The following is a 23,356-nucleotide window of genomic DNA, read 5'->3' on the forward strand; positions in this document are numbered from 1 at the left end:
GCTTGTTTTCACCTTTTCAATATCAGTGAAGAATGTCACTGGAAAAGAAGATATAAGGTCTGCCAGGTTTTTCTCTCTCACCAAGGTCATCAGCTGTCGAACGCCGACGAAGGGAAATAACCCTGAAATCCGGATACGTTCGTGCTGCTGGCCGAGGTGAGAGGGATAACTCCCTTGGCAAACAGGACACAGTCGTGTGTCGATAAGCCAGCTGGAGGAGATGTCCTCCTGGGGCTAAAAGCAACAGTAACATCCACCCCTAGGGGTCAGCCACACTTAAGTGGCAATATACTACACTTTATCGTGCAGTTACTGTTAATACTTCATTTAGAGAATTAACATTGCTTGTCTTCACCTTTTCAATATCAGTGAAGAATGTCACTGGAAAAGAAGATATAAGGTCTGCCAGGTTTTTCTCTCTCACCAAGGTCATCAGCTGTCGAACGCCGACGAAGGGAAATAACCCTGAAATCCGGATACGTTCGTGCTGCTGGCCGAGGTGAGAGGGATAACTCCCTTGGCAAACAGGACACAGTCGTGTGTCGATAAGCCAGCTGGAGGAGATGTCCTCCTGGGGCTAAAAGCAACAGTAACATCCACCCCTAGGGGTCAGCCACACTTAAGTGGCAATATACTACACTTTATCGTGCAGTTACTGTTAATACTTCATTTAGAGAATTAACATTGCTTGTTTTCACCTTTTCAATATCAGTGAAGAATGTCACTGGAAAAGAAGATATAAGGTCTGCCAGGTTTTTCTCTCTCACCAAGGTCATCAGCTGTCGAACGCCGACGAAGGGAAATAACCCTGAAATCCGGATACGTTCGTGCTGCTGGCCGAGGTGAGAGGGATAACTCCCTTGGCAAACAGGACACAGTCGTGTGTCGATAAGCCAGCTGGAGGAGATGTCCTCCTGGGGCTAAAAGCAACAGTAACATCCACCCCTAGGGGTCAGCCACACTTAAGTGGCAATATACTACACTTTATCGTGCAGTTACTGTTAATACTTCATTTAGAGAATTAACATTGCTTATATATATATATATATATATATATATATATATATACATATACACACATATACAAACACACACACATAAATATATAAAGACACAATAAGTACTGGCAAATGAAAGAGATCAACCATGAAGAAGAATTATGTATGGCAATTAAACGTGAACAATAATATTAATTAAAAACACTGAATTGAATACAGTTTGCAAGTATTTTGAATTAATCATGCCTTATCTCATAGCTTCAAGCTGTCAATGAAGCAATTGTTTAATTTTAGAATGATGTTGTAGGGTAGGTGTAACAGACAGGATCTGGTTGGTTTGAACAGCAAAATAAATAGAATATTAGGGTTGGATATGGCTGGTTTAAATGCTAAAGAGTTAATGGATTAAAATGTTGTAAGATACATTGAACAAACTTTTTGTTTTTCTCTGAATACTTTCCTTGAAACGAATGTCAGTTGTCCATGCTGGCATGGGTTGGTTTGACCGGATTGGCATGCTGGAAGGCTGCACAGCTGGGACTCAACCGGAGATCACAAGGTTAGAAGGCCAGCTTCTTAAACCTCACACAGCCATGCCTGTGATTAATCACTAGTTGTGAAAAGTTAGCATTTTTGCAGATTGCTTCAGCAATATTCACACAGTCTACACATAAATTACCTGTTCTATGAGAAAACCCGATAGGTGAGAATAATGTCAGCATTGTGGTGAACTGACATTTCTGTATTTCATGCTGATGGAAAGAAGGTCAACAAATATGGTGTGAAAGGAATTAAAATGAGCTACAAATAGGCTGCCTCTCAAACTATTTTAAGAGACTAATTAGCCATCTTGTTACCAACCAGTGATTTTGTCATTTGTCAATGAAGCTTGAGAGTATGCATATGTTTGAATGCCATGGGGAAGAGAAGAATGCAAGGTTTTGTAGCTGTTCCTCTGCCTGAAAGAGAGCAGGGGACTGCTTTTCTTTCAGATAAAATAACAGCTCTAAAACATCAAATTCCTCATCTCTTCATCATCACCATCATCTGAATGTACTTTTTTTCCCCCCCAGACTTGCACAGATCTGATGGAATGTTTCGCAACACATTTTCTATGGTTGGATGCCCTTCCAGTCACCAACACTTCTTTGATTCCAAGCAAGGTAATATTTCCCATGGCCAAACATATTTTCACAGAATATTGGAAATGAACAACACTGCTTGTATGACACTGATATTCATTTATAACACACATGCACACACACGCGCGCGCGCGCACACACACACACACACATAAATATTATACTTTTACAAGATGAGCGGTAACAGTGACTTCGAAGTGGAAGTCTGTGCCCAACAAAAGCTGGCAGGTTGAAACTTTGAAGTCACTATCATCACTCTTCTTGTAAAAGTACAATAAATACGTAGTCTACAAAGCATATTGAGTAATCATTCAGTTTATTGCAAAACAGTTTTTATTATAACCCAACATAAAATGAACACACACTCACACACACACACACACACACACACACACACACATGTGCTCCAGCATGGCCACAGTTAAATGACTGACACAAGTCAAAGAGTGCCATAAACTGGGACTGAACTGGTAACCATATATATATTTATACATATATATATGGATATACACCAAGCTTCTTTCAGTTTCCATCAACCAGATCCACTTCACAAGGCTTAGGTCAGCCATGGACTTAATGAATTGTTGCTTAGCTCCAGTTTAATGCTAGCAGAGTAAACCTATGACCAAATTTGTTCCAGTAGCAACTGTCCAACCATTTTATATGCCTACTTAATATGCTGGAAATAGCAGCCTAGTCAAATGTTCCTCAAACTACACCCAACTGTTATAAAAGAAGAAAAGAGAACTTTTTGAACATGTAATTTCACGCATATAAAAACTGGTTGTTTCCATAACAAACTGGAAAGAAGGAAACCAGTTAATGGAGGACATACAGACGAGAGGTGATTAAACGGCAAAAAGATTTAAGAAAAATTTCCCTTACTGTTAGGAGATCCAACCCAAGCAAGGCCCAGAGTTCCACCATTGAAATCTCTATATGTGAATATGTAGGCCAGACAAAAATCATCATGAGAGGTAAGAGAGTTCTGATTTAGAAAGTTGCTCACATCAATATTTGGAGAGCAAAACTGACTTGGATTTTTCCCACTGTTGCAATCCTCAGTTTCTGGTGTCATAATCTATAGTTAGAAAGCAAAGTAATAATTTAGTCGGGTAAAACATAGGCATCATAAGCTGAAGTCAGTTACATAAATCATATCATAAGATACAAGGAGATAAATAGTTGTATTACAAACTACAATCAGATAAACAACGATGCTTATAAGTCAGACAAACAGGCACATCGTCATCTAAAGAGCACTAGCTGCTGCCAGTCGCTAAGAATTACATCTCCGGAATCTCTTGATTGAGATTCTGCCCAGACGCTCATATATCAGCAACTGGGTGTCACTGATGACAAAGATCCTCTATTGGTCATAAATTACACTCAGACAAGCATTGATCATAAGCTAGTCAGATTAGCATTGGTGTCTTTACAGTGAGACAAACAATGATACAAGCCTCAGTAAAAACATGGCTGTCGTTAATTATAGAATGATTTTGATGTCATAAGCTACAATGAGATATGAATGTCAAAACCATGGTGAAACATGAACATAAATATCAAAGCAACAGTGAAACACATCTGCCATAAGCTATCAGATGGTGTCATTAAAGCTAGTGAAAGATGGATGTCAGAAGTTATAGTCGAATATCAGTGTTGTAGACTGTAGTGAAACAGGAATACCATAAGTTACAGTTAAACCAACATAAAGCGTTCATAAATTCATCAATCACTGCAAAACAAATATTATACAAAATTATAGTTCAACAGAGATTGGACAATGAAAAACACGTGACACTAACAAGTTGAATGTAAAATCAGCTAAAATTTACATTTGCAGCAACAAAAAGCCAAAGAAATGAATTAAACCAAATATTCTATTGGACGGTTATACTTACAGTAGTCCGTTGTACAACAAAACTGACACCAACAAAATAAGATGATCCATCATATGTTGTGAAATTAGTATCTTCGTAGATCGATTTAACAGCATTCACATGATTTACAAATAAACCAAGTATTTCGTCTCTGGCCTGTGTAGGATTCTGTAATGAAAGTTGTCATGAATTTACCATGATTAAATTGAACTATTTGACTGGATAGATACTTGAGCAACACAAAAGAAACAACACACTAGTAGCTTCGTTAAACATATAAATCATTGATTCTCAACCATTCCCTACCAGAGGCTCATTTTGCCCATGAAGGTCAGGTTTTTTGAAAGATCTGTTTACTAATAAATAAGCCAATTTTATCATAACAAACACAAGACCATGACTGTAGTCAGGTTTAAGGTTTAGCAAATATGGTTAGTAATTAAGCACCTTGACCTCACATACATCAAATTATTATTATGAGGTAGCGAACTGGCAGAATCATTAGCAGAGCACTCGAAATGCTTAGTGGTATTTCACCTGTCACAACATTCTGAGTTCAAATTCCGCTGAGGTTGACATTGCCTTTCATCCATTCAGGGTCGATGAAATAAGTACCAGTCAAGTACTGGGGTCAATGTAATCAATTAGTCTCCTTCCCCTCAAATTTCAGGCCTTGTGCCTATAGTGGAAGGGATAATTATGAAATGACGATAAAACTTCAACTGAATAGTCTTTGGTGTACTTACGTATTTTAATGTTACAGTCATATAGTCCCATAATTGCGGGTCTGACTGTAGGAACAACGTACATGTTCGATCACGTATTGTACTTTGAGCATTCTGATTAGCACTCCGAGTATATCGTAACCTGCCTTCAGATTCACTGGGGGCCTCCTGCAAAAAAATATAACAAAAAGGAAAAATAGATATAAATTTGTTCAGTTTGGTATAGTTAAAATTTCAGATTACTACTAAATGTAATGCTTATTCAAATTGTTTGGAATTAATCAGGCATTATCTTGGACTCTGAGATTCCAATGATACGAATGCTTATTTCTTAAAATGACATTATAGGATAGGTATGAGAGGCCAGGTCTGGCAAGTTTGAACATAAAAGCTGTTTTGACCCTGTGGACCCGATCAGCCAAAGATCTGGTCTTCCCAGACCTTTTTGAGAATGGCTGGGTACAAGTATCCGGTGATCCGTGAAGGATGCACCCCCAAGTGTCACCTGTGTCTGGAGCCTGGCCACATTAAGAAAAACTGTCCCCAAGATCAGAGTAGGGTCCTGGAGCAGTTAATAAATGTAGTTCCCCCCGCTCCCCCACTGGAGGGAGAGACGGAGGATGTTGAGGTGGTGGAAACCTCCTCGAAGGAAGGAAAAAAGAAAGAAGGTGGGTAACAATGGTTGCTCACCGAAGGCTGCGGGGAAGAAGGAGGACCTTCCGGTAAAGGTGGAAGTGCTCCCTACTCCCGTGGCCCCCAAAAAAGGAGAAAAAAGGAAGAACAGGATACGGTCGGCGCCTGATAGTGGACCACTGGTGTGTCCCAACGCTCCGTTGGTGGGAATTGTGCCACCAACGGAGGAAGGCCTGTCGGTGGGAATTGTGCCGCCAACAATAGAAACTGTCACCTCGCCCTATGAGGAGGAGGAATTTGTAGTCCTATTCCACAAGGTGGGGCTGTTCAAGAGTTCATCAAAAAGTTTGTTAGGAAGGGTCGGAGGGGAGGCATCCTCACCTGTACCAAGGACCCTGATTGGCCCCCGCAGGTGGCTGAAGAGGTCGTGTGGGAAAGAGACTTGTGCAGGATGAGTTAATAAAAAACATATGTTAGAAACAAGCACACTCTGAAAAACAGATCAGTAATTATTACAACAAAATTTCATATAAAGTTACCCAAGGTTTCGTACCCACAAAGCCAAAGCTTTGTGGGTGTGAAACCTTGGGTGACCTATATAAAATTTTCTTGTAATATATATATATATATATATATATATATATATACACACACATACATATATATATATATATATATATATATATATATACACACATACATACATATATATATGTATATATATATATGTATATATATATATATATATATATATATATATACACACACACACACATACATACATAAATATCCGTTATTACTCACGGAATTGATTGAGGCCACCATGCAAATTTCATGGAATGTGATAAGTGTGTTTGATTCTTATTGTAAATAATTCCAACTTGGTTTGAGGATTCATCACCACAATAGTATAAACATTGTGGTTTTGGCAGTTAAACCAACATTTCCACTGTGTCTTCCTCTCAAATTCATACAACTCCAGCTAATTCTTTTGGCCCTTCACAGAGACGATTACCGTTGGTGTAGCCTAAGTTTCCTGATAACCATTGTCACAGGACCTTATGCTAAAAGTTTATCCCCAAACAAAACAAAATAAATACATAAAAAGAATATTATTACTCAAGCCTTACCCGTTTATGTCGATCATTTGGTTTTATCACAGATAACTGAACTGATTTCATCCATTCATGGACATCGTCATTTGCGCAGCTTCCTATATTTTTATTAAACTTCAATTCTTGCTGTTCTTTCTCTCTTCTTTCTCTATAGAAATAACAGAAACACACAGAATCACCATTTTATTTTTGTTTTTTTATCAATCTTCCATTTTGTTTTTTGTTTTTTATATTCAATGCTAATAAAGCCCAGTTATTTGTTTACAAAGTCGAATATCCACATGAACAGTAGATTTGGACACCTTTTCTAAAATTAACTTACTTTATTTTTCCCGTTTTATGTTCAAATCACTAGCATAATTACATGTATCAAGAAAACAGCCATAATAGGAGTCAACAAAAGAACCTTCACTTGGTCGTTTGACCCATTAGAAATAGTAGCTAAATCTCCGTCAGATTACTCAATGTTGTCTTAAAACAGGAACACATATTGGATGATATAAACCCAGATTAATAAGATGGAATAGTCATGATTGGAAATCCTTTGATTGCAAGTCTAACATTGGTAAATTAGAGCTGACTTGGGGTTAAAGAACAGCTACATACTGTATGATCACAACATAGTTAAAACTTTCACACCTTCTCTGTATAAAATATACACAATACTGAGCTAACATGTATTAGAGGTCCAGAAAATATGCGGACCCTCTACAATTATAATATAAACTAGAGTATTGCTCCTGCTTTTGAGATGGTGGAACTGCCATGCACAAATACATTCCAATCGGTCTTGCCTATAAAAAAAAAAAAAAACTTTCACTAGGCGCAGGAGTAGCTGTGTGGTAAATAGCTTGCTTACCAACCACATGGTTCCGGGTTCATTCCCACTGCGTGGCACCTTGGGCAAGTGTCTTCTACTATAGCCTCGGGCCGACCAAAGCCTTGTGAGTGGATTTGGCAGACGGAAACTGAAAGAAGCCTGTCGTATATATCTATATATATATGTGTGTGTGTGTGTGTGTGTGTGTATATGTTTGTGTGTCTGTGTTTGTCTCCCTAGCATCGCTTGACAACCGATGGTGGTGTGTTTACGTCCCCGTAACTTAGCGGTTCGGCTAAAAGAGACCAATAGAATAAGTACTAGGCTTCCGAAGAATAAGTCCTGGGGTCGATTTGCTCGACTAAAGGTGGTGCTCCAGCATGGCCACAGTCAAATGACTGAAACAAGTAAAGGAGTAAAAGAGTACCAATGTGCTGTCTTCCTATATATCATCAGTCACAAATACATTGATCTTTGTTCCTCAAAATTGTCCAAAACTCAATGGTTTGGATTTATATCTCTCACCATTCATACTAAACTCATCTCCCAGTACTACATCTCTCCGTAACTCCTCTTTTGCTCATCTATTCCTGTCAAACACTAACTTACAGGTGTCCTAATACAAGCCATATCCAAACCTTAGTCAAACAAAGCCTTATGCAGCTATGGCCACTGTTGCTACTCCTCAGACAATATACAAAAGTAATCTTTCAGATACATAATACTGTCTGTTTTAATAAAAAGTCCTTACTATAAAAAATTCTAATCTTAAGCCTTAAAGTATAGTTGCTAAATGTAAATAAAATTAAGCAAACTGCTTTATTCTAATCTAAATAATCCCTAACATTTGTGTCTGACTCCAGCTTGAACGTGATGCAATAATCTGCTTATAAAGGATACTAGTAATTTACCTTTCTAAAGAGATTATAGTAAATTTCCCTTGAAAAATAGACAAAAGTGAATAGAGAGGAAATTTTTTCTTGTGTATATGAATAGAGTGAACTTTAAAGTCAGTGTGGAACAACGAATGTGTTGATTTTGGCTGCAGAAGCACTGCTTACAGAACCCTCTGGGTAGAAAAGTGTAGGGGTAGTAGGTAGATTTGGCAAAGAAAGATGTGATTCTTTTGGCAAGAAACCAAAAAGTGCAGAGGAAATGTAGGAAAGAAAACTGGCACATTTGTGTGTGTCAGAAATACAGATTCTGTTCTCTGGATAGTTTTCCTGTATGAATTCATGTTTGCATATAAAAAGATTATTTTCGGATGAAAAATTATCTTTATCCATTATAAAAAGCTGTAGGTTTTCACTAATGGCTACAAACTTAAAATATGTTAAAAAACCATTTAAAAGAAAACGTAAAATACTTACTTATATGGATCAACATTGAGATCTTTTTCAGAGTAAATTACTGAATGGAATGGCTGTTTTGTACTGAAAAATCTTGTGGAAGGCTCTATATGATAAGTTGGTTCATTTGGGAGTGAAATTTCCCCACGAAATAATTTTGCTATAATTACTCCAAATACTTTACTGTTTGAATAACCTGAAAATGTTTGGAAAATAATTATTAAGTTGTAACATTGGCACATAGTGACAGTATTTTTTTCTTTTTACTTTTCTTTTTATTGGTGTGGGATATAAAAAATAAAACGGACCTAGTTCTTGATTGGTATGTAATTTTATCTACCTCAGAAGGATGAGAAGCCAAGCTGACCTCAACAGGACACTCAAAACACAAAAGATATCCACAAGGCAATTTGTAGAAGCCTCTAACAATTCTGACAATCTACTGCCCTTATAATTAACATTAACACAAAACCAATTATTAAAAGAAAAATTCATAATTAAGCTCCAGAAGTATATTCAGTGATTCACCAAAATAAATCAGTTCTCACACATATAAGAAACAATGTAATATAAGAAAGTAAATATAAATGAGAGATGTTTCAATATATGAACTAAACATCATTGAGGATAATTAGCTGAAATTATCTCCCACGTTGAAAACGATTTGGGAAAGAGTTTAAATGGGTGGTGATAAGAAACAAACCAAAGAACATTAAACAATAAAAAATATCAGTTACAATCTGACAGAATTTAAGCTTTTGTAGCCTCCCCTGCCAACTCCACTTCATAAAATTAGCTAATTCATGAACATCGAGTCAGATATTTTGTAAATCGAAACATCAGAAATATCAGGGAATAATCGAATGGATTCACATTTAATTACAGTTGCAACAATTAATAGCAATTAATAAAAGGAATTACTCAAATTATCTATAACAAGCAGATAACAATAATGATATAGCAATAATAAATCTCTGAACGAGGTATTAACAGTAGCTGCACGACAACTTGAAGTATATTTGCCACTTAAATGCAGCTAACCCCTAAGGGTGATTGCTACTGTAGCTTGTAGCCCCAGGAGAACATCTCCTCCAGCTGGCTATTGGCACACTTTCTGTGCCCTGTCGGTATTTGCAAAAGGAAGTCATCCTTCCCATCATCGATCTGACGTGATACGCACGGACCCGGGTTTCTGGGTATTTACCCTTCGTTAGCGTATGACAATCACCGATCTTCGATGCAAAGGGCTCCCAATGCAAACACATATATCTTTTTTGCAGTGAAGAAAATTCACTAATCTCAATAAAGTGTAAGCCAGCAATAATAAAATGGGAAGGTGACACATAAAAGACACCCACTACACTCTTGGAGTGGTTGGCATTAGGAAGGGCATCCAGCCGTAGAAACCAAACCAAATCAGACTGGAGCCTGGTACAGCTCTCCAGCTTATCTGTTCCAGTTAAACCATCAAAACCTATGCTAGCTTGGACAATGGATCCCAAATGATAATGATGATGATGATGATGATGATGCTACACTAATGTTTGTTTTATGTTTAGATATCATCATCATCATCATCGTTTAACGTCCGCTTTCCATGCTAGCATGGGTTGGACGATTTGACTGAGGACAGGTACCCTCTGATTTTTAAATTCCCTGTAAAAGAACTTGGAAGGTTGGGCCTCCAACCAGGCTCTTTGTGATACTCTTAAAGCCAGGCACTTTTCAGCACTCCCTCATGCAAGTATGTATGTATGTGTGTGTGTGTGTGTGTGTGTGTGTGTGTGTGTGTGTGTGTGTGTGTGTGTGTGTGTGTGTGTATATATATATATATATATATATATATATATATATATATATATATATATAGTTTGACTAGTTCAATTGTCAAGGGAAATAAGGGATTTACATAATAGTATGAAACAATAAATGTTTCACTCCTTACATCAGTTGAAGCAATCACCTTCTTCCACACACACACCAATGTACCAAGTGTTGTTGGCAAACACCATTACCATCCAAACGTTTGCTTCAGCTTTTTGTTTAGTATCTGTTTTCCATGTTGGCATGGGTTGGACGGTTTGACATGGGAGCTGTCCAGACCCCGGCTGTCTGTTGTGGCATGGTTTCTACGGCTGGATGCCCTTCCTAACACCAACCGCTTAACAGAGTGTGCTGGGTGCACTTTTACTTGTCACTGGCACAAATGCATTTACACAACAGCGGAACAGGTATATTTACAACGCACTGGCACCTGAAAGGACAAGCCTGGATGTGTGAAAGACAGCAATTTTACTTAGCTTGACACACCTTATCAAGTACAGCAAACCTGACCAGAAATAATGAATACATTACATACAAAGATTGCATATATATATAATTTAAGAGGTTCAAAAAGCCTAGATTAAACAAACTGACAAGTTCCTTGTTATGCCGAGAGTATTTTCCAATAGGTCTATTGTGCTCAAACACTGACATAATATACAGTCATGGTAAACATAATTTTGATTTATTGTTAGAGCAGAAAATAAAACCATGAGCAAAAGTGATATTTTTTTCCTGTTTTTGATTTATATTTTAATGTGAAATACTTATGTTTTTAAGAATGCTGTAATAATAAATCAAAAGGGTGTTTTTCTTGTTCGAAATATAAACAGTCATTATTTTTAAAAGAATGCAAAGTGAAATTAGTTACCTAACACTGTTCCTTTGTATACAAAGGACGTGTCAACCGGTTCCCTTGTACCATTTGAATTTTGATGTACATGATTTGGAGCGAAAATTGTGTCATCTTTTTCGAGCTTCAATGTGAAGTCTCTGCAAATATTGAACACGTTTATGTTTACAATACACAGTTATCATGATTGAGAATTAAACAAAGCAAAAAAAAACAGAGAGACAGACAGACAGACAGAAAAGAAAAGAAAAATTACTAAATTTTAAGTGTGCTGGAAACAGTAAGTTATGCTGGTATGATTATGACTTTTTGCATATAAGTATTAGCAACATAATCTATTGTGTCTGAGGAGAGTCATTCTCTTAGTGCCTTATTAATTTAACACACTCACCAGTCTAATTTCCAGTCATTTATTTATAAATAAATAAGTAAACAAATGGAAATTGGACCAGTGAGTGTGTTAGATTTATAAGGTACTAAAAGTGAATGACTCTCCCCAGACAACTTGCCTGAAACAGCCCTTGGTTCTGATACGAATTCCATGTTCTAAAGCAATCCCAATTAAAACTTCCAATCAAAATGTAATATTAATTTATATTCCAAAATATCAGCTCAATCATGACAGTTTTTTTTTTTTTCATAAAGTCATCATTATTTCAACATAAATATGATAAAAGAATTGAAGATCCCAGCCTGGGAAAAAGAGCTTTTATTCAACTTACCGATCAAAGGCATTGAAAGAAAGTAGAATATGGTTATTCAGTGAGCGTTTGTAGCGCCTATGATTTCTATCCAATTCATGATGATTATAGATTAATGGATGGTAGTGTTCTATATAATCATCTAAAAATCTTTTGCCTGAAATGAGAAAGGAAGAAAATAATAATAATAATAATAATAATAATAATACTTTCTACTGGAAGCACAAGGCCTCAAATTTGGGGGAAGGGATTAAGTCGATTACTTATTTAATTGACCCCGAAAGGATGAAAGGCAAAGTCGACCCCAGCAGAATTTGAACCCAGCATGTGGCAGCAGACAAAATACCGCTAAGCATTTCGTCCCGCATGCTAACGATTCTGCCAGCTCTCCACCTTAATCATAATAATAATAATAATAATAATAATAATAATAATAATAATAATAATAATCAATGTGAGACCTCTGACATGTTGCTGTCTGTTTTCACAGAATCAAAGCAGAGCAAATGAAGTCAAGAGCTCTGAAAAGTAAAATAATAATAATAATCCTTTCTACTATAGGCACAAGGTCTGAAGTTTTGGGGAGGGGGATAGTCGATTACATCAGCCTCAGTATTCAACTGGTACTTATTTTATCAACCCCTGCAAAAATGAAAGGCAAAGTTGACCCTGGCAGAATTTGAACTCAGAACGTAAGGACAGGTGAAATGCCACGAAGCATTTTGCCCAGCGTGCGAATGATTCTGCCAACTCACCACCCTAATAATAATAGTAGTAGTAGTAGTAGTAGTAGTAGTAGAGCAGAGATACAAGCAAGAATAGTACAACTCTATAGTAAAAGAAGAAAAAAAGTAAATAAAAAGAGCCTCTATGTAGTAAGCCACACTGATAGAAATAAATGAACAAACATTCTTTTAACACACATTTCACTAAGGACGATGACTTGACAGAAATGGTCAATCATCAAACTGAATACATTACAATATTGAGTATGGGTACAGAGGTGACCACCCTGTACCATCACCGCTGCCACCACCATCAGAGTATATCTAAAATTACACCGTTCAATGTGCCCTTTTTTAAGACACTACTTACTTTAACCCCTTTACTGCCAATGAAGGATAAGCTATCATTGGCTTTTCTACACTGTTCTCTACTCTTTTCTGCTTCTCTTCATTTGGATCCCCCACTTCCTTGCAGTTTCCTTTTGGATTTTGTCACACCATGTTATATGTTTCACTGAGGAAAGACTTTCCTCTCACAGGTTTTGTTGGTTCTTGAATTGTCATTGGTGTTTTTGTAACTTATCTTTTTTCTAGGTAGAGGTACACACACACACACACACACGTCTGTCTTTGCATTTGTGTCCCATCTCCCTCTTATTACTCCCAATCATCTTAAAAAAGACAATAGGGAATAATAAAAGAGATTTGGCTACTATTTCTAGCAAGTCAAATTATTGTGTATTGAACTCCAAATCAATACATAACAAATGTTGTACATTTGTTATGTATTGAACTCCTAATCAATACATGACACAAATGACCGCATGAAAGCTTACACATTGACTTATAGGTATGTAAAACACTACAGAAAGCACCGCTTTGGATGGTCTGAGATTCATTAAGAGTGGTAGCAGATAGAATAAGTTCATATTGTCTACAAAATAGGTGTGCTTATATATAATTGCCACAATAAGACATTGTGGGTACAGAATTTTGAGGTGTAGAAAAATCATGCATAAGTAACTTGAGGTGATGATTATGCTGTTTGGTTTGCCATAAAACTTAGATATTTAATTATATTGGTATATTGCCAATGTTTCCCGTAATTCCGTGAGACACTGAAGATTCCATTTTAATGAAAAATTGGTCATAGGTGCAAACATGACTATGTGGTAAGAAGTTTGTTTCCTAATTGAATGGTTTCAGATTCACTTCCACTGTGTGGCACTTTGGTCAAACATCTTCTACAACAGGTCCAGGCTGACCAAAGCCTTCTGAATGGAGTTGGTAGGCAGAAACTGAGAAACACATTGCATGTGTGTGTGATAGCTGTAAACAAGTGTCACCATCATGTAAGCAGTGTCCTTCGTTTCCAATCTTCCAAGATATGTCCGGTCATGGGAAAATACTACTTTGTTTGAAAACAAGCCATGATTAGTGAAAGGACGACCATCTGGCCATAGAAAATCTGCCTCGACAAATTCTGTCCGACCCATGCAAGGATAGAAAAGTGGATGTTAAAATGATGCTGGAGATGTCTATTTTATAACTATACAAAATTATAAATTGTTTGCAAAATAAAACATTATTTTCCCATAACAGCAAAATAATTTATTTCATTTCAAACTGTTCATATTTAGTATTTTCCAGAGATTCTTGTTTCACTTAGTTATAAACAATCTTAACAACTGATTTAACATGCATACTTCAGTGTACATCCATCCCATTAGAATTCTTTAAATGTCTTTGACAAATGGAATGTAATCACTGATGATATCACTTTATTTTACTTTAACTCCGTTTTTTTCTTTGTTTTTTTTTTCTCTCTCTCTCTCTCACAGCCATCGGATAAATCTTTTGCCTTTATTTTATATTATTTTGCAAACATTTTGTAGGTAACATGATTCCACTGAATTAGCACTCCACTCTTCAAGTCAAAACAGTTCACAAGAAAGTTCTACAGTAGAAGCCACGTTGACAACATTCTTTAAATTTCGTGCGCAGTTCTTTACAAGTAATTTTCTCTTGATGTAAGAGGAATTCATCTAGCACTGCAACATGTGCAAGATTATAGAAAAAAAAAAAAAAAGTAAAAAGCATATCTTATAAGTGCATTGCACAGAGTGTTAAGTTTTCTGATTCCTTGCCAAGAAAATCTCAACAGATTCTGCAGAATTCTCATGTTTGTCCTTTAAGCAAGACTGTTCTGTAAACAAATATCCCTGCTGGTAAAAGCACTGAATTCAAGCCAATGAAGGAACATGATCACTTGACATGTTACAAAAAATGACTATTATCTTTTAAAAAAAAATGGATCAATACACAGGATGTAGTCCTAGGTACATTATGCTTGAAAGCATGATGAGATGGTCATGGTTGAACCACTTTTCATCATATGTCTGTTGTTTGCTCTGTTTCCACACCAGTCTCATACTTGTTGGCCTCTCCACTTTATGCACTCAGTCAAACGCAAACACACTCTCACATGCCAAGTTAAGATGACATTTAGTCCTTATAGTATTCTTTCACTCCTCTGCAAACACTACTCCTGAGATGGTTGTAGAAGACACTTTGGCACACAGCATGCTTATTGTGAACCATGTTACGCTTATCATGAATTGATCTGTGATAACATGGGTCAGAGATCAGTCATGATCAGTCAAAGATTCTGCTTGAACCACAAAAGTGCACCTCAGCAACCATTCACAATACTTGAGGACAACTTGGGATCCCAAAAGGAAACCTATTTTCCCCATATGTTCCATTATTCATTCATCAAGGATGCATGAGGATTGAGAGTTGTGTTAGGTTTTAAAAAAAGGGTTAAAAGTTTGTGTTAAGCAGGAAGTGTGGTGTCAAAACAGGAAGTGTGTGTAAGGAGAGACAAATGTTTTTAGTTGGAGTTTTGAACTCTTTTTCAACAAGAACAGACATAAACTTCCTGTTGAAAAAGAGTTCAAAACTCCAACTAAAAACATTTGTCTCCCCTTACACACACTTCCTGTTTTGACACCACACTTCCTGCTTAACACAAACTTTTAACCCTTTTTTTAAACCTAACTCAACTCTCAATTCTCATGCATCCTTATTTTTCCAACCATTATATACATGGATTACCATTGAACTTCAAAAGCTCAAAGACAATATAATGTATTGGTATATTTATTACTATGAATATATGTGTGCATGTGCGCGTATATGTATGTGTATCTTTGTCCACCCCACTACTCACTGCAACTAACAAAATGCATGTGTTTTTTACTTTATTTTTATACTTTTAAACACACTCTCATTCAACTTCCTGCTCCAATATTTCCATATGCACTTACCAAAATTTTATAGCAATATTCAGACATTCTTCCAGCAATAAATTACGTAATGGGGTGACATCAATACAAACATATTCTACATGCATTGACAGAGACATTCGGTCAAGACACAAAAAATTATTATCTTATAGCTTACAAATAAAATAACTTTACTGACAACAGAATTTTCACTTATGTAATTTCATGCAAAAGCGATTCAATAAATGCTATTAAATGCTTTGTGAATTATCTGTTCTGAATTCAAACAAAAGTAATTTTTATTCACATAAAGAATATATATATATATATATTATATATATGTCTCAGCCATGGAAGGGTGAGACATATGCAAACAGGAGTCCCTTATATACATCATATTCTCTCTTTAACTCATTCTTATCCCTCTATTTCTCCTACCATTTGTTTACGTTAACTATATAGTATTGGTTTCTTATATACCACTAATGATAGACAGGCAGGTACATAAGTACATAGATAGTTAGATAGATGGATACATACATACATACATACATAAATGTGTATGTATATATACATACATGTATATACACACATACAAATCTGTGTGTGTATGTGTGTCTGAAGAAAATGGAAAAAAATATAATAATTGATTATATTTAACTGTTATTTGTCTCTTGATAATATTACTATCGTAAAAGTGTATGGTTCAACAGAAGCAATCGCTCCCTGCAAGTGTCACTTATTAATTATAGAATGAAAAGTAGAAACAAGAAAAGAAATTGGCATTTCGAAGTTAACTAAAGGGAGTTTATCATTGCATTGATTATTCATGAAGTGAGTGCATTAAGTAATTAGCTGCAAGTGGTTTTATAATCTTGGGAGTTGGCTGGCTATTATGGCATCAAATCAATAGCCCCAATGATGCTGTTTTAACACTACTGTCCCCATTTACAAAAAAAAAATAAATAAAGCCAGTTAAGGCAGCAATGTCTGATTCATAATAAGTATAGATAGGAAGTCAAGTGTAGGAAAAGATACAGACACTTCCATAGTGTTGCCAGAACCACAAGACACACTGATATAGCTCTTAGAGGTACAGGTATGAAGCTTGCTTCCTGACCACATGGCTAATCTATCAGTCTGTTTTGCCAAATAGCTATGTTACGGGGATGTAAACACACCAACACTGGTTACCAAGTGGTAATGGAGAACAAACATAAACACAAAAACACACACACACATATATATATATATATACGATGGGCTTTTTTCAGTTTCCATCAACCAAGTGCACTCACAAGACACTTGTCCAAGGTGCCATGCAGAAGGACTGAACCCAAACCATGTGGTTGAGAAGCAAACTTCTTATCACACCGCCATGCCTGCACACACACACACACACATATATATTATAGAATCCACTTCTCCATGCTTGCATGGGTCAAATAGAATTTGTTGAGGCAGAACTTTCTCTGGTCAGATGCCCTTCCTGTAGCCAACCCTCAACTGTTTCCAAGCAAGGTAGTATTTTCACATAGCTAGAAATGTTTTTCACAGAAGACTGAAAATGACAGTAACTCTCATTTACAACCATCTTCTGGTAAAAAGACAAGGGTACATTCAAATACAGACGTCCCTAGTATTAACCAAATTTCCATTCATTCCCATTATGTTATAGCTTTCTTTGAAACAGCCTGTTTTTACTTACTTTTTTATGCTTTATCATTAATACGTTACCTAATATGATGTTTTATGCAAACAGGAGTCCCTTATATACATCATATTCTCTCTTTAACTCATTCTTATCCCTCTATTTCTCCTACCATTTGTTTACGTTAACTATATAGTATTGGTTTCTTATATACCACCTCTTCACGCTAAACTTCATTATGTATAGAAATTTTTTAAAAAATACATTATACTACGTAATGATTTCAACAGTTAGTTCATCTTTTAATTCAAACCTAGGAGTGTCTTTCCATTGGACATTTCTAATACATATTTGCCCTACGCTACTTATTTGGAGTTTAAATCTCTAATTTCCATACTCATTTATAGAAGGAACATCTGCAATACCCCTTTACTTATATTTTGAGCAAGACACTTTATTTCACGTTGCTCCACTTAACTCAGCTGTAGAAATGAGTTGCGACGTCACAGGTGCCAAGCTGTATCGGCTTTTGCTTTTCCCTTGGATAACACTGATGGCAGGGAGAGGGGAGGCTGGTATGCATGGGCGACTGCTGGCTTTCCATAAACAACCTTGCCCAGACTTGTGCCTGGGAGGGTAACTTTCTAAGTGCAATCCCATGGTCAGTCATGACCGAAGGGGGTCTCAGCATATATAAAGTAATGCTTGTAGACACCTCAACATGGCTGTTCCATATGGAACTACATTACTACCATTTTTTTTAACCCCAAGAGGACACCTCCTCCAGCTGGTTAGTAACACAACCTGTGTCCAATATATTGCAAACAGGGGTGCAAACCCTTAGCATCTAGCAGTGACAGGATCAGTATACCAGTCTGGTTTCAGGGTATTTCCCTTCATCAATACTGGACAACCGCCTGCTAGACATGGCAGTTGTTTGTCCCAGCTAGCAACATATAGAAAAACAAATGACATTTAGCCACTGATTTTGCAACAAGCAAAGTAGCTTGTTCTAAAATCTCCATAAGAGATTAAGTAGTAACAATAGTGAAAAGTAATGTTTGTTGTCACTTCAACATGGCTGCTCAGTACAGAACTACGTTACTGTCATTTTGAAGTGGCAACAAACACTACTTTGCGGTATTGTTACTACTTACACCTCTAATAAACACTTTAGAACTAACTACTCTGCTTATATATATATATATATATATATATATATATATATATATATATATCTTTGTAACGTCTAGTTAGAATAGAGGCAGCTGACGAAGGAATTATTTCAAGTGGCTATCGGTTTTCCTATGTGTTCGTTCCGTTGTCTGTAGTTCATTGTTCTAACGTCCTGTACCCTGATATGCATATATATACACATGTAGATGTAAGTATGTACATATATGTGTGTATACATGCATATATATTCTTTGTATATATATATATATATATATATACACACATGCATATATAGTAAACTTTTCATGAGACAAAATAGAAACACAACTAAAGAGTTTGTTTTTAAAACAAGACAGCCTAACACAGCTCACATCTCCACAAACTAAACGACTAGTGGAAGTGTTTTAAATTAAACGCAGCCAGCTAATGAATCATGGCAAATTATGATTTTGGCTTCCAACCATGAAAAATATTACTTAATCTTGGTAATTATTCGGAGCTATGTGATCTGAACTACAGAATGGTATTGCTCCGATTGAACAGACCTATGATCAAAAGCATTTCAAACATACTATCTTTCATTTTTTTTCTTTTGTGGTCTTATATATCAAAGTCTATATTATGCAAGGTGCAATGCTTCTTTTTTAAGATGGTAGGATGTGATTTCCATGAGATTTGGCAGTTATTTCTAGCTGGTTGAATGTTCACATAGAGGGTCTCTTCTGAAGAAAGGACGTGAACCATAAACACATATACTAACACACACATATCTTTTACTTGTTTCAGTCATTAGACTGCAGCCATACTGAGGCAATGCCTTGAAGGACTTTTAGTCGATTAAATCGACCCAAGTATTTATTATTTTCAAGCCTGGTACTTATTTTATCAGTCGTTTTTTTGTTTTTTTTTTGCCAAACTTCTAAGTTACACAGACATAAATACAACACCACCAGTTGTCAAGCAGTGATGGGGGCAAACACAGACACAAAGACACACACACCTTCAGTTTCTGTCTACCAAATTCATTCATAAGACTTTAGCTGACCCGAGGCTATAGTAGAAGACCCTTGCCCAAGGTGCCATGCAGTGGGACTGAACCCAGAACCATGTGGTTGGGAAGTAAGCTTCTTAACACAAAGCCACACCTGCGCCTGTATATGATAGCATCATCATCCTCATTCAATATCTATTTTCTCATGCTTCTATGGGTTAGACGGAATTTTCTGAGGAAGGAGGCAGATTTTCTACAGTCAAACACCCTTCCCATTACCAATGCTTACCTTTTTCCAAGCAAGGTTATATTTCCCATGGACACCATCACAAACAGAAACAACTCACAAAAATAATTTCAAAGAGAAAAAGTAACTACTAGACAAGTGGTGAATGCTTCCAACCAACAGAAACAAGAATTTCATTGAAATGCCTCAGGAACTAACAATCAATAAATTCTATAGAAACAAAAAAATTAAGAAGTTTAAGAATATGAAAAAAAAAAAATCTCGATTTCAATGAAGCACCAAAACAGATTTGATACTGGCATTATTACATTGATAGGAGGATGTCTCGATTTGAAGTCAGATCAAATTCTCTCCTCTTCCTCCTTCAACACCCAGTTTACTAGATATAAAGGCTCTGTGGGGGATTAAAAAATAAAACAAAGAGTGGAAGAGCCTCTTACAGATAAGTGAAGGATTTATTGGATCTGGAGAGAAGACAGGCACCATCTGGTTATATATACCTAGTAAAACACACATAAGTCTAACTGAAGCAAATGATTTTGGATAGATAGGCACTAAGTAACTTCAGGGGAAAATTAAGGAAAGTGAAATGAGATCAATGAGAGATAAATGCTAACACGAATATTTCATCTTTTGATAATACACTACATTGTTATTTTCTTTCTTTCCTTCTCTTTTTCTCGGCAAAATGCAGACTTCAGAAGATTGTTAAAATTTTAGTTAGGAAGCATAGAGATGAATATATCAGAAAAGCAGCTGGGAAAACAGCATCAATCAATACATACATACATACATACACACAAAAAGAGAGAATAAGACAAGGACCCAGTGTTGTGTACTCTAAACAACATAGATAAAAAAAAAATAATAAAAACTGTAGTGGAATCTCAATCTGTGTAGCAATAGAGATGTTAAGGTAAAAACTAATGGACTAGAGAAGCTAGTAAGTTATGAACTGACATGTCGAATGTCTGAAATGAGTAAAAGAACCACCATCCTCATCATTTCATGTCTGTATTCCATGCTGGAACGGACTGGATGGTTTGACAGGATCCAACAGATCCAAGGGCTATGTTGAGCCCCAATTTTATGGCTGGATGCTCTTTCTAACACTAACCACTGTATGTACAAACATTTGTACCCACATTTGCATAGGCTCCTTATATACCAAAAGCACACATGAATTTATTTATACTGACAAATACATATACACAAATATATACACTCACACATGCACACCATATATGTAAAAAAAATAAGGGTATTTATATAACTAAGAACATAATTAAATAAATATGTATATAAAGATTTATAAGTATAGTACAGTAATATTATAGTAATATTTTTTTTAAATAATTAAATAATATACAAAGATATTTATATAATCATCATGTCCGTGAGAAGTGAGGTCACCGTGTACATCACAAAACAAGACCCCCAACCTCTATCCCTAGCTGAAGTTGGGGGAGGAGGTTGTATTGAGAGAGAAGGCTTATGCCAGATGTTGAGAAGCAATAGTATGTCTTGTTGTAGAGACAACACATGGCTACTCCAGCTGGAAAAGGAGAGAAACGAATGGTGGTGATAAAGTGTCAGGATGTACCTTGAAAATACAGGGTGACGGTGAAGAGGATGGAGACAGTAAAACAAGTGAATGGGATAGGGACAGCACAAACTCACACACCAATGATTTCCGTCTATAAAATTTCACTCACAAGGAAATGGTCAGCCCAAGGCTACACGAAAAGATGCTTTCCCATGGCGCCAGACAATTGAATAAAATCCAGAAGAACATGGTTGCAAAGTAAAATGCTTAACTGCATAGTTATGCCTAATTAGTTTACATCCTAATTGTATGCATTTCATCCTCCAGTTGTGTCATTATAAATTTCATGATTTGACCATATTCCTAGAAAACCACTTGTGCCATGTAAACCGAAAAAGAACCATTAAACCCCCTTTATCGTGTTTGTTATATGACCAGTTTTCTGCCACTTGACTAAGTGCTTGTTAAAATTTACACAAGAAATTTGGAAAAGAAAAGGGGAGAGATACTGAAATGCAATGTTATTTGCCAGTTCGAATATGCCAGTGGCACGTTCAGACATGTCAGTGCTCCCACTCCGTAAGGTAGTGAAATTTTCCCGCATTTAATGATATCAGGAAACTGACGATAGTTGAAGAGGAGGTGGTTTTATATCCTGAGATTAAGTAGTGTTACATTGTAGTGTCTATTGTTAATTCTAAAGAGCTCTTCCACTTGACTGTAAACAGCATTTCAGTAAACTGATATGGTATGGTAATGTTATAGTGAATCAATATGAGTGGATCACTTGAACCATTCACCATCATCAAGCCTTGGGCATTACTGTCTTGAGAAGCTAGGATTCATGGGACTGGTTCCCCAGTTTCTACGGTAAATAAGTGACCAAGATCACAATACTCTAAAGCAGTGTTTGTTTGATGTTTATTAATCCACTTAAAATTCTTAAAATATATCATACTGCAACACGTGTACAGTATAATGCTTACAGGATGAAAATTAAATGAAGAAAACTCTCTCTTTTACTTGTTTCAGTCATTTGACTGTGGCCATGCTGGAGCACTGCCTTTAGTCGAGCAAATCGACCCCAGGACTTATTCTTTGGATGCCTAGTACTTATTCTATCGGTCTCTTTTGCCAAACTGCTAAGTTACGGGGACGTAAACACACCACCATTGGTTGTCAAGCGATGTTGGGGGGACAAACACAGACACACATACATACATATATATACATATATACGACGGGCTTCTTTCAGTTTCCATCTACCAAATCCACTCACAAGGCTTTGGTCGGCCTGAGGCTATAGTAGAAGACACTTGCCCAAGATGCCACGTTGGGGGACTGAACCCGGAACCGTGTGGTTTGTAAGTGAGCTACTTACCACACAGCCACTCCTGATTTTATTTAATAGATACATGTACAAATTAATACACTTGAAGACTATGTTTAATATTTGTCAACCCATAAAAATAAAAAAAAAGAGAACAAAACTATTTTTAACATACTGCTTGTAAATTAACCAACTTCAAAAACTGGGTGTGTTTACTCAATACAGAGCACTGTATACTGCATAATATTGCAAAATATTCCCAGATCTCTGGTAATATCGGATTTCTGGAAGTCAGAAGTAGTTGTGTGTTGTATCAGTTATTAAGCTACTATTGTCTTTTATTCATTACTTTGAATATGT

The 23,356-nt window shown here is 36.4% G+C and overlaps 1 protein-coding gene and 1 non-coding gene across 3 annotated transcripts in view; both read right to left on the reverse strand.

The window, feature by feature from the left end:
- LOC106879111 (disintegrin and metalloproteinase domain-containing protein 10) overlaps nucleotides 1–23,356 on the reverse strand; it is a 62,177-nt gene that overhangs the window by 15,456 nt on the left and 23,365 nt on the right. For both annotated transcript variants that reach the window (XM_014928551.3, XM_014928550.3), the window contains exons 2-8: nucleotides 12,065–12,200; nucleotides 11,361–11,482; nucleotides 8,687–8,861; nucleotides 6,512–6,644; nucleotides 4,770–4,916; nucleotides 4,045–4,191; nucleotides 3,026–3,221 (exon numbers count right to left, since the gene is read on the reverse strand). In XM_014928551.3, coding sequence (XP_014784037.1) covers nucleotides 3,026–3,221; nucleotides 4,045–4,191; nucleotides 4,770–4,916; nucleotides 6,512–6,644; nucleotides 8,687–8,861; nucleotides 11,361–11,482; nucleotides 12,065–12,200 — 1,056 coding nt within the window. The remainder of the gene's footprint in view (nucleotides 1–3,025; nucleotides 3,222–4,044; nucleotides 4,192–4,769; nucleotides 4,917–6,511; nucleotides 6,645–8,686; nucleotides 8,862–11,360; nucleotides 11,483–12,064; nucleotides 12,201–23,356) is intronic.
- Nucleotides 3,396–3,513, reverse strand: LOC128249998 (U11 spliceosomal RNA). The gene has a single exon (XR_008266136.2). It is a non-coding gene; the product is annotated as a U11 spliceosomal RNA (small nuclear RNA).

This window comes from Octopus bimaculoides, chromosome 18, assembly GCF_046866305.1.
Source record: "Octopus bimaculoides isolate indiv1 chromosome 18, ASM4686630v1, whole genome shotgun sequence".
NCBI classification, from domain to species: domain Eukaryota; kingdom Metazoa; phylum Mollusca; class Cephalopoda; order Octopoda; family Octopodidae; genus Octopus; species Octopus bimaculoides.